At 42.4% G+C, this 16,411-nt stretch overlaps 1 protein-coding gene across 6 annotated transcripts in view; it reads left to right on the top strand.

The window, feature by feature from the left end:
• Positions 1 to 3,891: 3,891 nt before the first annotated feature.
• Positions 3,892 to 16,411, top strand: part of Atp11c (ATPase phospholipid transporting 11C (ATP11C blood group)) — a 197,462-nt gene continuing 184,942 nt past the window's right edge. For 4 of the 6 annotated variants that reach the window (XM_075957076.1, XM_075957073.1, XM_075957077.1 and 1 more), the window contains exon 1: positions 4,477 to 4,623. In XM_075957076.1, coding sequence (XP_075813191.1) covers positions 4,597 to 4,623 — 27 coding nt within the window. In that variant the 5' untranslated portion in view covers positions 4,477 to 4,596. Of the gene's footprint in view, positions 4,022 to 4,436; positions 4,624 to 16,411 lie in introns of those variants that run through there. The other 2 variants (XM_075957078.1, XM_075957075.1) reach the window with 2 other exon arrangements.

The following is a 16,411-nucleotide window of genomic DNA, read 5'->3' as shown; positions in this document are numbered from 1 at the left end:
TAAAAAAATGACAAAGGAGTTACTCCATGGGGTGTATGTGAGAGCAACTATAATTTCAGCTTGAGATACAAAAAAAATTGCTTTTATATAAATCTCATATTTTGGTAAGCACAGTTTGGTTAGTATGAAATTTCATTTTTATATTGAAGTAAATTAGTCCGAACTCATGAGAATAGGTGTTGTGCTGAAATAAATTGTGACAATAAGGAGACAGTGTAGTGCTATTTCATTTATATTTTAATAAATAAACTTGCCTGAAGTTCAGAAAGAAAAACAGTCACACTGGCCAGCCTTACAGACCAGGCTGCAATAACACACACCTTTAATCCCAGTAGCCACACTACTTTGCTATAAAAACTGGAAGGTGCATGACTTTCATCCCAGTGGTTTATGCCTTTAATCTCAGCCCTGGAGAGGATTATAAAACAGAAGGAGGGCTGGAGAGATGGTTCGATGGTTAAGAGCACTGGCTGTTCTTCCAGAGTTTCTGAGTTCAATTCCCAGCAACCACATGGTGGCTCACTATATCTACCATGGGATCTGATGTCCTCTTCTGGCATAAAGTTGATAGAGCTGCCATATACATAAAATAAATAAATGAATCTAAAAAAAACAAAAACAGAAAGAGACAGCTCTCAGACACTGTCTGAGATTCCTGGAGGCAGGATCGCTATTTTGGACTGAGGTTAAAGTAAGAGCCAGTGGCTGGCTGCTTTGCTTTTTAAATCTTCAGGTTGAACCCCAATTTCTCTCTCTGAGTTTTTATTAATCGTGCTTCATTTAGTGGAATTCTAATAACAAATGATATGTGAGCAACAATTCTTACTGTGTCCTGAGGGATCTTAAAGTCATTGCTTTTAAAGCTCGGTAATATATTAAAAAAAGAAACAAGTGGGAGAAAACACTGACAATTTTGAGTGTCCATTTTTTACAGTTTATCTGTACACATCTATAAAAAGAGTACTTTTTCTTCCATCTGCTTAACAAAACTAGATGTAGACAAAATATTTACTAGTAAGAACTTCCATATCAAACTGAATTAGTTTTCGACTACTTATTTTGTCAAAAAGTTTGTATTTCATTGATAAAGATTCTATACTCGTGCCTGGATTGTTATCAGACTTAGGAGTAACAACCTGTAGCATGAATAATAAGAACCCCCAGAGACATATATTCGGGCTCAACATGAAGATCAGAGGAGCAAATCAGCCAAGTCACTAGAGAGACCTTTTACCTCTACTAAATCTTCAAACTGAAAGGGCGAGTTACTGTCTCCACGAATTCTCAGACTCCACACTCCACTGAGTTCCTGTCTCTTCCCCTTTATATTCCTCTCTCTACCCAGCCATATCACTCCTGTCTCCATCTCCCTAGTGTGTGACTCCCAAACACTGGGATTAAAGATATGAACCACCACCACCTGGATCTGTTCCTGGACTGATCTTGAACTCACAGAGATCCATCTGTCTCTGCCTCCCAAGTGCTGGGATAAAGTTGTATGCCACCACTCCCTGGCCTGTATGGCTGACTAGTGTTGCTGTTTTGCCTTCTAATCTCTAGGCAAGTTTTATTTATTAAAACAGAAATAATATACCACTATAACAACCTGTGATTCAAGGCAGATCTGGCCACCCATCTTCAATGAGCCAATTAGATGAGACATATTAAAAGTGGAAAGCAGAAAAAGGAGATTTATTCAATGTGGTCACACTGATAAAGGACAAAGAAGTCCAGTGGCAGCTGCCTCCAATACCTTTCCGCAAAGAACATACATGTCAAAGCAGTCTCAGTCAAGTGTGGTCCCACCTGCCACTGACCCATCCAATCACTGTCTGGACTTCAGTCTCAAATTGGAAGGCATAGCAATTTTTAGAACTGTGGAAAATCTCTTCTCTGAACAAGTTCACTTTCTGCCAGGGGGATTTTTCTTCACTAGGTGTAAGGACCCTGGGTAAACTCCAATTTCCTTGTGATAAGTCAGACATAGAGACACACATTTCTACAGAATATCTTCATTTCTGTCCAAGCACATTTCAGAATGAGTAGCAATAACTTCCTTCAACATTCAACATCCCCCTCAAGTATTCAGAATAGGAGTTATTCACATAGTAGCTACCCAACAAATAATTAGTAAGTGAAATTAAAAGTTTCTGTGTTCAATAAAAGTAAAGTCAGGAAAAACAACTCTATTTAAAACCAATTCTTTGGAGTAGTAGAGAGCACGATCTCAGATCTTAATATCTAATTGGTACATTTAAGATTTCTTCAAGATTATTAGACATATCCTTAAGCGTGGGGAAATAGAGGAGCCATAGTAGGAAAGGTAGAAATGGTTGACTTTACCTCTAGACAGGTAGGACCATTTAGGAACGAATTTAAATCTGAATTTGCACTTTATTGTGTGGGGGCTTCTCCTTGATCATGGAAACAAGGTCAAAGTTCATAGTTTGTTTCTAAGGATGCTTTGGGGCTTTGGCTTTTATTTGTAATGTCCCGCCCACATGTGTCCCCGTTCCTGCCTTGACAGAGTGGCTGTGTTCTTTTTCTTAGGTTGCCCTGTACTTTCCAACTGACCTCTCCCTCTCTTCCCAGGACTTTGTTCCCTGGGCTCCTCCAAAGCCTTCCCACATTCCAAGGCCTGGGTTAATCTCCAGCAGCTCTGTTTTATAGGCTTGGCCCAGTGAAAATTTCATGGTTTTCAGGAAAGCTTCCCGGTTCCTTTTTAAAGGCATTATCCTCTCCTGTTTTCCTTTGCCATTAGAAAGCATCACAAAATGGGTAATTTTCACGCGTTTGTACCTTGTAACTTCACTGTGGCCAGCCTGCTGGGGAGGTCTTTTAATACATCACTGTATCCAGCTTCTAGAAAGACAGCACCAAGTAAATGTTTGTTGAAATCTAACCTTCGGGGGCGTGGAGTGTAAAATGGGAAGTACCCTAGCCTCACAGTAAAAACCTTTCAAGACTTGACACCGGGTCAGCTAGGGAGCTAAGCCCAGTCCTTCTAGGCTGGAGGGAGAATTTGCCTGTCTCTACAGAACTCCCTTTACCCACTTCTTTAAAGAATTTATAGAATTCAAAAGTTCTTAGCTAAGAACAGCCTAGCGCCCCGCCTCAGAGGGCGGTGGAAAAATGGGTGGGAGCGGGGAGAGCTATTCAGGCTCAACAGAATTCTTGACCAAGCTTTCACTTTTTAAGTTTTAAACTTTTGTACACTGCAGTTTTAAGACAGCAAGTTGAGGGTGTGCAGGATTAACGCTGAGGAAAGGTCGAGTTCTGGGTAAGGTTATCAGCATTCAGAGCTGAATTTATCCTCCTCATCACAGTTCCCACAGCTAAGAACGTACCCAGTGTTTCTGATTTCCACACGCACTGGTAAGGAGAAGAACCTTGATTCAGCCCTATGGTCTCCGCAGCTTCCTTCTGCAACTCTGTGAGCAAACCCTAGTCGGGCGTGTGGGGGAGCTCCCAGCCCGCAGTAGCGGGCAGAGAGAACCATTGGACTACAACTCCCATGATGCACTGGGAACAGCGAAAAGGGCGGGTGACCGAGGCGAGGGCGGCAGGGAAATCCCGCCCCGCTGCGCAGTGGCAGCGACACAAAGCCCTACTTTACAACCTCCCAGAGAAAGTGGAAGTAAGAGAGCTAAGGTGGAGTAGCTGGACGGAAGAAAACCACAACCCAGGCAAAGACCAGAAAGCCCCAAAATACGAGAAAGGGAGGGCGGCGGCGGCGGGAACCGAGAGGCAAGACTCTCCCGTTTGTAGCCTAGGAGGGGGCGGCTTTTGTAACTACTCCCGCCGCCCGCGCCGCGCCCCGCCCGCGCTAGGGTCTCCTCAGCCGCCCGTTAGTCCCGAGTGTTTCCTTAGAGAGCTGCCCCTCCCGGTGAGGAAGCGGGGCGCCTGGCGGCCTCCAAGTGGGCCGCAGCGAGGTTCCCCCTCAGCCCGAAGTGCCGGGCGAAAGCGCGGGGCCGACGAAAGGCTGCGAGGGAAGCGGAGAAGCGGACGAGTTAGGGCCGGGGTGAGGGAGACCGGGGCTCCTCAGACACCCGGGAGTCGTGTCAGGCGAGCGAGGCGCGGGGACGCCCCCCGCTGAAGCTAGCGGGGAGTCGGGCGGGGGGCTCCGCAGCAGGACGAGTGGAAGGCGCGGGGTGCCCTGCCCGGCGCTGACGGGGGAGCCCTGAGCACCCCCCCCCCCCACACACACACACTCCTCCTCGTGCAGGGCGAGCATCACGCTCGGCCCCCATCCCTCCCCGCCCGCGCGCCGGCTCGCTTCTAGGCGGGCTGCCGAGGGAGCGCCTGGCGGTGCTGGGGCCAGATAAGGGGAGCGACGGGGTCGCCGCCCCCGGGCCGGGCGGGCGGGCCGGGGTTGGTTGGGGGCGGGCCCCCGGGAGGGCGGGGCGGCGAGCGCGCGGGCGGGGGCGGGGGCGCGCAGAGGCGAGGAGGGCAGGCGGCGGGCTGGCGGCAGGGCAGCCGAGCTAGCTGGCCGCTTGGCGCCGCGGGCCCACGCCGCAGTGTGTTTTGTGGACGGCGCCTTCGCAGACAGCCCCCCGTGGACGGAGCCCGGCTCGGCAGCCCGCAGCCCTGGACGCGATGTTCCGCCGGACCTTGAATCGCCTGGTGAGTCCACTTGCGGAGGTTCCCGGCGGTACAGGGGGCAAGCCGGCTCTCTGGCCCCTCCGCTCTTCTGGAGTCGAAGTGCGAAGGGGACCAGTGGGACGCGCCACCCCCCCCTTCCATTTTAACGGAAGCATGCTGCTTCGGGTGGCCTGGGTGGGGAGGCAGGTGGGGCTCTCCGGTGTCCCACCCCAGCCTCCTGGACCTTTCAGCCCGGGTTTACCCGGGCTCCGAGGAACTCTGCCTCTGGACCAGGGATTGCCTTGGAGAGGCAGACTCGGGGACCTCGGGGTGGGATGGGGGCTCCCCGGGGCTCCCTCAGTTTCCCAATTAGTGGAAGATGGCGTTTGATTATCTGGGAGGAAGCTTTCTTTTGTTTCCTCTGGCATGAGCACATGGAGGTAAAACCTAGATCTGTCACCGTGGCCCAAAAGAAGAGCTGGGGGGGGGGGGCGAGAGCCCGGGGCTACAGCAGGACCCAGCCTCGCCCCAGCTCCGGAGGGCGGGCGGCTGCTGCCCAGAAGCCCGGCAAACTTTGAGGACTCAGCCTCCAGGCTCACCTTGAGGGCGAGATAAAGAGCCGGGGCCGCCGGCGGGGTGGGCTGGGACCGGGCGACGGCGGGGAGGCTGCGCCAGCGCTGCGGAGCCTGGAGCCTGAGGCTCGCGGAGTACTGGCTGGCTGCTCCGGACTTGGGATCTAACATGCAGTTCGGCTCCTCTGGCCACCTTGCCCCCCTTTCTAGCCACCCCACCCCCAGAAAAGAAAGGGAATTGTCCTTCTTTGAGGAGTTTGGCACAGGGTCGGGGGGAGGGGGAGGGAAACCGATTTCTGGCTGCTACTGACTTTTTGGATCAACCTGAGTGTTCCCAGGGTTCCTTAAGGACTGAGTAAAGTGGAGCAGTTTACTTACACGCTGCTGTTTGTAGCAACTTCCCTAATTTCCAGAGGAGGTGGTGGGAATAGGATTTTATTTCTGCCAGGGATAGGAAAGAAAGAGGTCAGCCTCAAATTTTTATGTTTCTGTAGTTAGGGGGGAAATGCTGAGTGCATCCCCTGCACTCTTAGGATAGACTTAAGAACTTGACAGTTTGGTACCCTTTGTGAAGTCATTTCGAATGAAGTCATTGCTGGTATGTTTTTCGTAGGTCAGATGAACTTGCCCTTAATTTTCTTTCCTTCATTTGGAACTTTCGCAAATGTCCCCTGCTTAATAATCACGCTTAATACGTCCCTTTTTAGGACACCACCATCGGCACAATAATACTCAGTTTTGCTAAATGTTTCTTTCGCTCAGAAACACGCAAACGAAGGTGGAGCTGATTAGTACCTGTGGCACTGAGCAGCAAAGGTTGTGCGAACCAAGGATCTCAAGTGTCCTGGGAAATGCATTGTGCTGGATGCTTTGCTGAAGCAAGTGACTAAAATTTGTTCTCACATTTAGACTGAGACTGTAAAAGAGCATTGTACCTCCTAGTTCTGTTTCACATAGGTTCTTGTGATTCTGAAGTGTTGTTTTTGGGTGATAAAAAGAGAAAGGTGAGAAGAAAGCTAATTGTAATGCGTAGGGAAAAGGGTAATTTTTTCACATGGCACTCATATGTTGCAAAATAACTGGTCTCTGAGTCATGTTAAATTCATTAGCTCAAAATTAAGATGCTGACATCCCCATCCCCATTTTTTAAGGCTTTGGGCATTTGAAATTACACAACCAGTGCTGATCCAAAAGCCGTTTTCTTTTGCTGCGAGTGATCTGCATTGTAGCTGTAAAAATTAAGCATTGCTGGCCCACAAAGCTAGGGCATGCAGTAGAATTTGCAGCAGTTGTTGAGTGCCAGCCTGCTGGTACCTTGCATTCTTCCCAATATTTCTGCATAGACTCACTTTTACTAATATGAAAGGGAGCTTTGACCTCATTGTTTCAACTAAGATGTCCAGCTGCACACATTTACTGCACAGTCCTGACTATGATAAGTCCTAGGAATTTGTTCCAGTGTCATAAGCTGGAAGGTTCTTAGGAGTTCTGTCTGAGCCCTAGGCCTAGAGCAAGGAATTAAACTGCAAATCATTGCACTGAATATACCATCAAATTTTCACTGCTAAAAGTGGCTTTAAATTTGGGGTGTGGAGTGGCCAAATTTTTAAATTCCTTAGATATTAAATCATGCTCTATTGTCATCTACACAGAGCACATTCTTTTACTAATATATACATTTAAATCACCAGATCAGTAAATTAAAGATTGAATTGGAACTTACACAGCCCAGTAGATGTAGTCCAAGTATTGTGTTTTCCTTACAATTGTTTTTAAGATTTTAGAGATAGGGCTATGGATTCTTTAAAAACCAATTACGCTTTTTTGGCAGTCATTCTTCTGAAGTTAACTTCAAATGTTATGTATAGTATTGTTGGTCATTGAACGTTAGAGGATTATATGCTAAACTAGAACTTTTTTTGTATCTTAAACCTGTGATGGAAGGTAAGACTCACTTAGGAATCACTTCATCTTCATAAAGCTAGTTGTGTTTGTTGAGTCATTTTTAAAATGTCATTTTCTTCCCCAGTTCCTCTATTCTTCAGCTAAGAGAAATGGTGATTAATTGTACTTTTAAAAGACAGGGACATGACATGATATCTCTGCCACTAATAATTGTCCTTCCTGACAAATTACAACTTTTGAAAAAAATTCTGAGACAGAGTCTCACGTCGTGCAGATGGCCTTAAAATCAATGACCTTGAATTCCTGATCCTTGCTTCCACCTCCCAAGTCTTAGGATTGCAGGTGGTTTCTACAGCCGCCAGCATCAGTTTCCTTTAGGCAGCCTTTTGTGGGGTTTTGCTTGTTTCTTTGTTGATTTGAGACAGGATCTCTTATCTAGCTCCGGCTGTCCTGGAACTCACTCTGCCTATGGAGTGTTGGGATCAAAAGCAATTGCCACAGCATCTAGCTTCTTATTTCTTTTTGCAAATAGTGTTACTCCATAGTCTAGGCTGGCTTTGAACTCTGTCCATCCACTCCTTTAGCCTTCTTAGTGCTGACATTACAGACTTGCACCATAATGCCCAGGTTTTGACAGCTTGTGGTGGAAGATTAGTGGAGAATAGTGTACAGCATTTTGGGAGTTAGACCTGTGGGGTGTCTTAAGAGCACTACGTGTTTGTTCCTAGTCAACATCTCTATAAAAACAACAAATATGTAATAATAGCTTTGCCTGTCCAATTAATTTGCTTCAAAGGCATATTTAATTGGAAGTCTGGACTAGTTAAAATTTAGGATGTAAGTTAGGTCGTGGACTTCGATGTTATCCCATCTTTTAATAAAATTTGTAGTTGTTATAGGAATTTTATACTTTTGTCTAAAGTTTCATAAGCCATAGGCTTAATGGCTTATTGACAATCTGTCACAAAGTTTTCTCTTTTAGCTTATTAAGTTAATTCTTGCTAAAGGTTCAAATAAAGTATCTTGATAAAGTAAATTAGGTGATTTTGTTGAGTGGGTACTGTCAATTTAATTTGTTGAAGGGATATTGGACAGTACAGGTCATTGATAATAAAAGCTTATTAGTACTGTGGAAAACTAGAGTAAACTTGTATCACTGATTCTAAAAGTATTTAAACCGTATTGATTCTATAAAGAAAATATCTTATCATAGAGACTGGGTAAAATTAGTCTGCATTAAGAATGAAAATTTTAAATAAAGCTACAAATGCAAAATAAAAATTAATGAATTGGGTAGCTGGTTTATTACCTTGAGTCCAGAGTAAGGCCACTTTAATAAAACAAGATGTATAAAGGTAGTTAGCAAAATAATTCAAGTAACTGCTTTTTGTCTCAGAAGCAAGAAAGTTTTTGGCTTCCTTATGAAATTATAAGGGTAATTATGAGTTTTTTTTCTATTTCATTTCTCTAATAAACTTGTCCTGATATTGTTGAATGTCAAATACACTTATTTTAATTTGTTGTGTTTTGAAATATATCTGCATATATGTATTGCAATATTTTTGCATTTATATAACTGGTAATGTACATCTATACTTTTTGACATTTACCAGATAGTTCTGATAGTTGAACTTGCCCCTACCTAGAAGCAACCTTTTTACCTTATTGCATTCTTTATAATTGCCTTTTAATTTGTATGGCTTTCTAGACTTGCTTTTCTCAAGTGGGAAAGAAGCCCTAATCCCTAGGGCATATATTGTATATAATAAATTAACTTTTCCTAGATAGTTGGAGGAGAAAATGCAGTGTGAGAAAGGAGGGTGTTCTAAACCGAAAGCAATTGGGGGTGGCTTTTAACACTATACTTGGTACTTAGAAGATGTTTAATGACTAACTGTTGAAAATATAGCTTTTAAATGTTTCACGTAGACAATAATCTTTACATATGATCAGTGGTTTATAGTGAGCCCTGCTTTTATTCAAAGTGATTTAAGAATAAAGAGTTTGGGCTGGAGAGATGGCTCAGCAGTTAAGAGCACTGTCTGCTCTTCCAGAGGCCCTGAGTTCAATTCTCAGCAACCACATGGAGGTTCACAACCATCTGTAATCAGATCTGGTGCCCTCTTTTGGCATGTAGGCAGAACATTGTATACATAAACAAATATTTTAAAAAAAATAATGAGTTCTAGTTCCTGGGCATGGGTAAACCATGCACCAATTAGTTGTGTTCTAGGAATTACAGTATATACATCGATTCCTGAAGCTATACTGACTATAATATATTCTTTTGTAGGTGATTTAGTCACTTTATGGTATAGGGAGCACTGTTTCACTCAACAAATACTAAGCAGCTACTTCTCACTGGACATTGTGATAGGGAATATATCATGAGTAATGCTGACAAGATGCCTATCCTGAGATTCTTTATTATATTCATAACTATAGCTAAAGAAGGCAAGATGACTACATTTGTATTATTTGTGGTATCCCACACAATTTGATGTCTGTGAATAAGTTAATGTTATATATTTACTAATCATTTGTCTTAATACCCCAAATAGATCGTATAATTTATTATTTTCTAGTGGCTTTGATGCTAGATAAAATTTAATTGTAACTGACTGACATATTTGATATACTTGGGAAACTGTTCTTTTGAGAATAGTTGTTAAGCTGACCCTTTTGCAAATTGAGAAACCTATTTAGAAGTGATCCACTGCAACTTGGGGGAAAAAGATGAATCAATAAGTTTCATTTCTCCATTCCACTCCTCTCTCCTCTCTTTGAAAGAGTCTTGCCACGTAACCCTGATTAGCCTATTCACTTTGTACTCCTAAGCTATTCTCAAACTTCTGAAATCTTCCTTCCTGGGCCTCCCCCCAAGTGCTGAGATTACAGGCATTTATTACCATGTCTGACTTGAAATATATCTTTACACAGGTTAAGGCAGATTTCTCTACCCAAGTATTTCTGTGTTAATTAAACAATCCAAAACTGAGAGTGTTTGCTGAATGCCTTCAGTAAGAGTTTCTTATTTGTTGATTTTGTTTGTATTGCTAATATTTCAACCTTCATTTTAAAATTTATTTATATTTTTCAGTATATGAATGTTTTGTCTCTGTTTGGATACTGAGCCTGGGTCCTCTGGCAGAGCAGGCAGAGTAGTGGGGGGGCGGTTAGCAATTTATTTTAATTTTTATGGCGGTAAAACAGTCTTATTGTGAATCTTCTATCTTCTATTCCAGAGCTTTTATAAGCTGTTTGTAACAAAGATACCTGTTAGGCACATTTCCAGATGAAGTAGTACTCTTAATGCAGAGCCTCTGGTCTCTTCCTCCTCCTCTTCCTCCTCCTCCTCCTCTTCTTTCCTCCTCCTCCATTTTCTTCCTCTTTTTTTTTTTTGAGAAAGGGTTTTACTTTGTAGCCCTGGGTAGCCTAAAACTTACTATGTAGAACAGGCTGGTTTCTAAGTCATAGAGATCCACCTGCTTCCTGAGTGTTGGCATTAAAGGTGTATGCAAGACTATTTTCCAATAATTCTTTAATTTTATGGGTAAGGGTGTTTTGCATGCATGTATGTCTGTGTACCATGTGTTTGCCTAGTGCCTATGGAAGCCAGAAGGGGTGTAAGATCACCTTATGGGGCAGTATGACCAGTGGCCCCTAGAAGAAACCCTTTTTCTTCATGTTGTTCAAAGAATTAGCTTGTTTGGCAAATTTAAATACTGTTTTGTTGAGTGGACAAAGTCACAACTGGTTGCTTATCAGCCATGGTTGATCAGTTCTTTCAAAGAGGGCAGACACATAGGATGGAAAATAAAAACATGCTTTCTTCTTTTTCCTGGTGTTGTTGAGTTTCCTGTATATCTGCATTGCTTAACCTCTGAGATATCTGAAATCCTTGAGATTGTATGCTTTTTCTGGTTGGATGGAAGAATGTTCTGACATTCCAGGCAAATTAGGTGTGCTTCGCTAGTTATTTATATTCACTCAAAGTTTGTTTTCTGACCTGGTATAAGTAAAGATCAGTAATGACCATAAGGCAAACATACTAGCACAGCTGCAGCATATGTTCATACTACTGCAGATTAATGATGAATGAGTGTTCAGCACTGCAGATATGTGCACAGGATGCCCATCCACATTGGCAGGCAGCCCCTCAATTACTGCAGTGTATGGATGGATTGCCAGATTGGTTCATTTCTTGGTTATAAAAGATGCATTTTTTAAAAATAGTGTTGGATTGACAATATCTGGTTTAGGAAGTTGACTGTATTTGTAATGTACAAACTACCATTGATTTCATGCCCAAAATATTTAATAGAATGTGAGAGGGTTGAAGAAGACTACTTGGTTCAAGCAGGTTATCACTGTTTCTTAGACCTCTCTAGTCCTTATTATCTTGAAGTATTAATATTACAGTATGTTCTTAGTGCAGTCCTCTTCATTGATATATTCTTAGAAAATTCAAAACAGTGCATTGGACAATGATTTTATACTAGTACAGGTAAGCCATAGATATTTAGTAAGTACTTGTGAGTTGTGTTGAACTGAATTAACAACACAAAATGAATCATTAATCATTTGAAAAAACAGCTACTAAGAAACCTCTGTTTTTTTTAAAGCTAAGAAACATATAGCAGAGGAAAATAATATTCTTTTCACTGGATAGTGTTCTATGTTATTATTTTGAATGAGAAAAATAACAATTATATGTCCCACTTAGTAGCCAGAAGAAGTTTGCCCTTTACTGAAACTATTTTTCTCTATGCAACAGAAAGACAACCTTTAAATCATACCCTTTTCTTGACATTTCATAAAACTGTAATTAATATTAATATATTATCTTCAGCTTTTAAAATTAAAAGTACATTTGTATGCTTTGTTAAGTACAGTTAATAACACATTTTCTATTGTCACTAACAAATCAAATCTAGTTTGAAAGCCAAAGATGCAGAATTAACTCTAGAAGAGCTTTGTATTACTTTTTGTTTGTTTTTGAGATAGAGTTGTCTCTATAGCTCAGAGTGACCTGTTGTCATTATTTAGCCCAAGTTGACCTTGAACACTGAATCCTCCTGCTTTAGCTTCCCAAGTGATGGCGTTGTAGGTATGTGTCACTGTGCCCATTTGATTTATGTCATTTTACTCACTGTGGTAAGTGTGGTTTATCTGAATTCAGAGTAACCCTTTCTTAATATTTAGTACTAAGACTATAAAATAGTATAAAGGCAGAACAAGCCAGGCATGGTGGTGCATTCCTGCAAACCCAATGATGGAAGTTATGATGACCTCAGAGCCCAACTTCAGCTATACGTTGCATTCTAGGATAGTCTGAGCAACAAGAGACCCTGTCTCACATATCCAAAAATAGGAGCACAGGGCAGAGGAATTGCAGATCATGAAGGATTTGCAGTTGTGTTGTGAAATAAATCTCAACCCTGTTTGAAGGCTGTTATGAAATATTGATATTGAAAGAAAATTACTTCCAAGATCAGTAAGCTGATTAGCATTGGGGTTGAGTCTGTATCTGATACTAATAGAAATCATACCTTTTCAGTGCTACCTCAACTATGCTTCCCAATAATGAGTCATTTCTTTTCATATTGTTGACAGTATTCCCTCTTTGTCATTTGCCGCAGAAGAGCAACCTGCCGCTAGCAAATTGATGCACCCAGTGGGGGAGCCAGGAAGTATTGATGTTTCTGCCAGTTTAGCGTCAACACTTGCTGGTTTCCTCTCTGGAGCATCACCAAGTTCGTGGATTTCTATTTGGGTTTTCATAACTGTCCAGATCTCTCCTTGTTCCATATATTTGTTCATGTTCCCAACATTCGTTTGCATCTTTCTCACATCTCGTTCTACACATGCCGTAGTTCATAGGCAGTAAATATAAAGATCCTTTTAGGTAATATAATTCCATATAGCAAACACACTGATGAGTATTTTATTGTAATACCTCCCATACATATATATATATATATATATATATATATATATATATATATATATATGTACACAGACAGACACACATATGGGGAGGGGGGAGAGAAATTATTGAATTATTGGGCTAATAAATTTAAGGCAATACTTATAAGTATTACTTTATTTCAGGATGAATTTTGAGTTGAATAATCAGGAAAATCTACAGAAATATATTTCTGGTTGGTCTCAAGTTTCAGACTATTTACTGTTGTAAAGGAAAAGTAACAATTCTGCAGCAGTATAGTAGATCACCAGGGAGCAGAAGCCAATAGGGAACTGTCACAAATAACAGCTGGGTAGGGAATATTATGTAAGCTATACCTGCCGTGAGAGCAGTGGGGATGTCCTTTAAGCTTCACAATCTACTTTGTGGCAATGTGGATTAAGGAGTCCATAGTATAGTACACAACTTAATTTATTTCAGTCCCTTTCCCTTTTCATTTTATTTTAAAGAAAACATAAGCTGGGAAGATAGCTCAGTGTGTAAAATCATTTGATTGATGACCTGAATTCAGATTCTCAGAACCCACATAAAAACCAGATGCAGTGGTTCAAGTGTCAAAAATCCCAGTGCCAACCCTACTGGGAGATTGGAGGCTGAGACAGGAGAATCTTCAGAAGCCCACTTAACAAAGCAGAAGTATTCTCTGTATTAAAGCATGGTAGTTTGAAAGAAAATAGCCCCCAAAGGGTGTAGCACTATTAGGAGATAGGGCCTTGTTGGAGTAGGTGTGGTCTTGATGGAGGAAGTGTTCCACTGTGGATGTGGTCTTTGGGGTCTCCTATATGTTCAAGATACTGCCCAGTGTGAAAGTCCACTTTATGTTGCCTTCTGATCAAGTTGTATCCAGCACCATGTTTGCCTGCATGCCACCATGCTCCCCACCATAATGATAATTGACTGAACCTCTGAAACTGTAAGCTGGTCACAATGAAATGTTTTCCTTTATAAGATTTGCCATAGCTATGTTGTCTCTTCACAGTGACAGAAACCCTAACTAAGACAGAAGTTGATATTAGGGACTGGGGTATTGTTGTGAAAGGCCTGTCTATGGTTTTTTTTTTTTTTACATTTTTGGAGGAATTTGGCTTTTGGTACTTTGGTTATGAAATTATTGGAATACTTTAAGCACTGTTTAATGGGCCATACTAGTAGAAACATGGAAGACAATGATGCTGATAATGATTTGAACTCTTTAAGACACTGGCTCAAGAGGTTTCAGAGGAGAAGACTTTTAGTATGTGGTATTTTGGTATAGAATGTGGCTGCTTTTGCTGTAGTCTGAAAAGTTTGCCTGAGGATAAAGGGAAGTTTTGGTTAATTCCCTTGGCAAGGAAAATCTCAAAAAAGCTTAGTAGAATCTGGTATGTGGTTATTAGTGTTCACTCTGATGAAGGTTTATAATGAAAAAGAGCAAGCTGAGCAAATAATACACAAAATGTACACATTGAGAAAAAGGACACTCAGAAGTGGAATAGAGTGCTAAATTCTGTAGTCAAGGAGGCAGATTAAGAAATGGAATAAAGGGAATAGTGGTGGCAAGATCCACAAAGCTAAGTTTCCAACTTGTGAAAAGGAAGTAAAGAAAAGCTTAGAACTGGTTGTGATTGTGCAAGCCTTTAATCCTGGCACTGGGAAGAGAGAGGCTAACAGATCTCAGAGTTTGAGGGTGGCCTAGTCTATAAAGCAAGTTTCAGGACAGCCAAGCTTAGGCAGTGAAAAACAGAAAGCTAGTGAAGATGTAATTGAACAAGGGGTCAGCAAGCAGCAAAACTTGGTAGCTTTGGCCACGTGTTTCTGGTTTTAGAGTTAAGGATAGAAGAAATGGGTTGTGGAATTTGCCTTCCCATCTAAAGGAAGCTGCTGAGGCCAGGCTGTCGCGTTCAGCCTCGACCCACAAGGATGACACGACACTGGAGCTCTTCCTGCTAGCAGTTTATTCAGGACCTTTTTTAACAATTGTATCTCTCTCTCTTTCTCTCTCCTTCTCTCTCTCTCTCTCCCTCACAAACTTCTCCCAGCCCTTAAGTAGGCACGGGCCGCCAATCCCGGATTGCCAGGTAGGCACTGCCCATAGGTTCACGCATATGCAAGCAGCTGACAATCATTGCGTGATAATAGCATATTATCACGCAATGATTGTCAGCTGATAATAGCATATAATAGCCAATATTAGGAGATGATTATCAGGTGTGGCTCCACGCAGCTCTCTACACCAGGCATGTATCAGGGGTGTCCGTGAATGGAGGCCTAGTAGAGAGGCCATTGCATGAAGCTGTGAATTTGAAGCCTGGATTGCCTTGTAGACCCCAAGATGTTAGAGATGCCAGATTCGTGAGGATACTTGCTGAAGGGAGCTGCTAACAGGGAGTGGAATCAGATCAAGAGAAAGTGTTCTAGTCAACAAAGCTGAAAGGAGTTGGAGGTCTGAAGATCATTATGACATCAGACATGGAGATGCAGTTTGGAGTTTTCCAGCTGGTTTTAAGTCTTGCTTTGGTCCTATATTTCCTCACTGTGCTCCCTTCCCTATATTTTGGAATAGTAATGTTTATCCTGTGCCATTATATGTTGGAAGTATGTAATCTTTTTTTAATTTTTGTTTTATAGGGGAATAAAGTTAACAGATTGCTTGAGTCTCAGAAGAGACTGTGAACTTTGGACTTTTAAACATTGTTGAGATTGTAAAAAACTATGGGGATCTTTGAAGTTGGACTAAATGCATTTTTGCATTATGATATAGCTATAAGCCTTTGGGGGCCAGAGAGTGAAATGTGCTGGTTTAAATGAAAATGGCCCACAAAGGAGTGGTACTGTTAAGAGGTATGGCCTTGTTGGAGTGGTCTTGTTGTGTGTGTGGTCTTGTTGAAGGAAGCGTGTCACTGTGGGTGCGGGTTTTGAGGGCTCATATATGCTCAAGATACTACCCAGTGTGACAGTCCGCTTCCTGTTGCCTTCTGGTCAAGTTGTAGCCAGCACCATGTCTACCCACATGCTACCATACTCCCTGTCATGATGATAGTGTACTAGACCTCTGAACTGTAAGTAAGCCAGCTCCAATTAAATGTTTTCCTTTATAATTGGAGCCGGCTTACTTACAGTTCAAAACCAGACTCGCTGAACATAGCGGACAATGAGGACTACTGAGAACTCAAGAACAATTGCAATGGGTTTTTGATCCTACTGCACGTACTGGCTTTGTGGGAGCCTAGGCAGTTTGGATGCTCACCTTACTAGACCTGGATGGAGGTGGGTGGTCCTTGGTTCCCTGACCTGTGGGAAGTCCCTGATTGCTCTTTGGGCTGACGAGGGAAGGGGACTTGGTTGGGGAGGGGGAGGGAAATGGGAGGTGGTGGCGGGGAAGAGA

This window comes from Microtus pennsylvanicus, chromosome X (genome assembly GCF_037038515.1).
Source record: "Microtus pennsylvanicus isolate mMicPen1 chromosome X, mMicPen1.hap1, whole genome shotgun sequence".
NCBI lineage: Eukaryota > Metazoa > Chordata > Mammalia > Rodentia > Cricetidae > Microtus > Microtus pennsylvanicus.
Note: the sequence above shows the minus strand (reverse complement) of the source record. Positions and strands in the feature narration are given on the sequence as shown.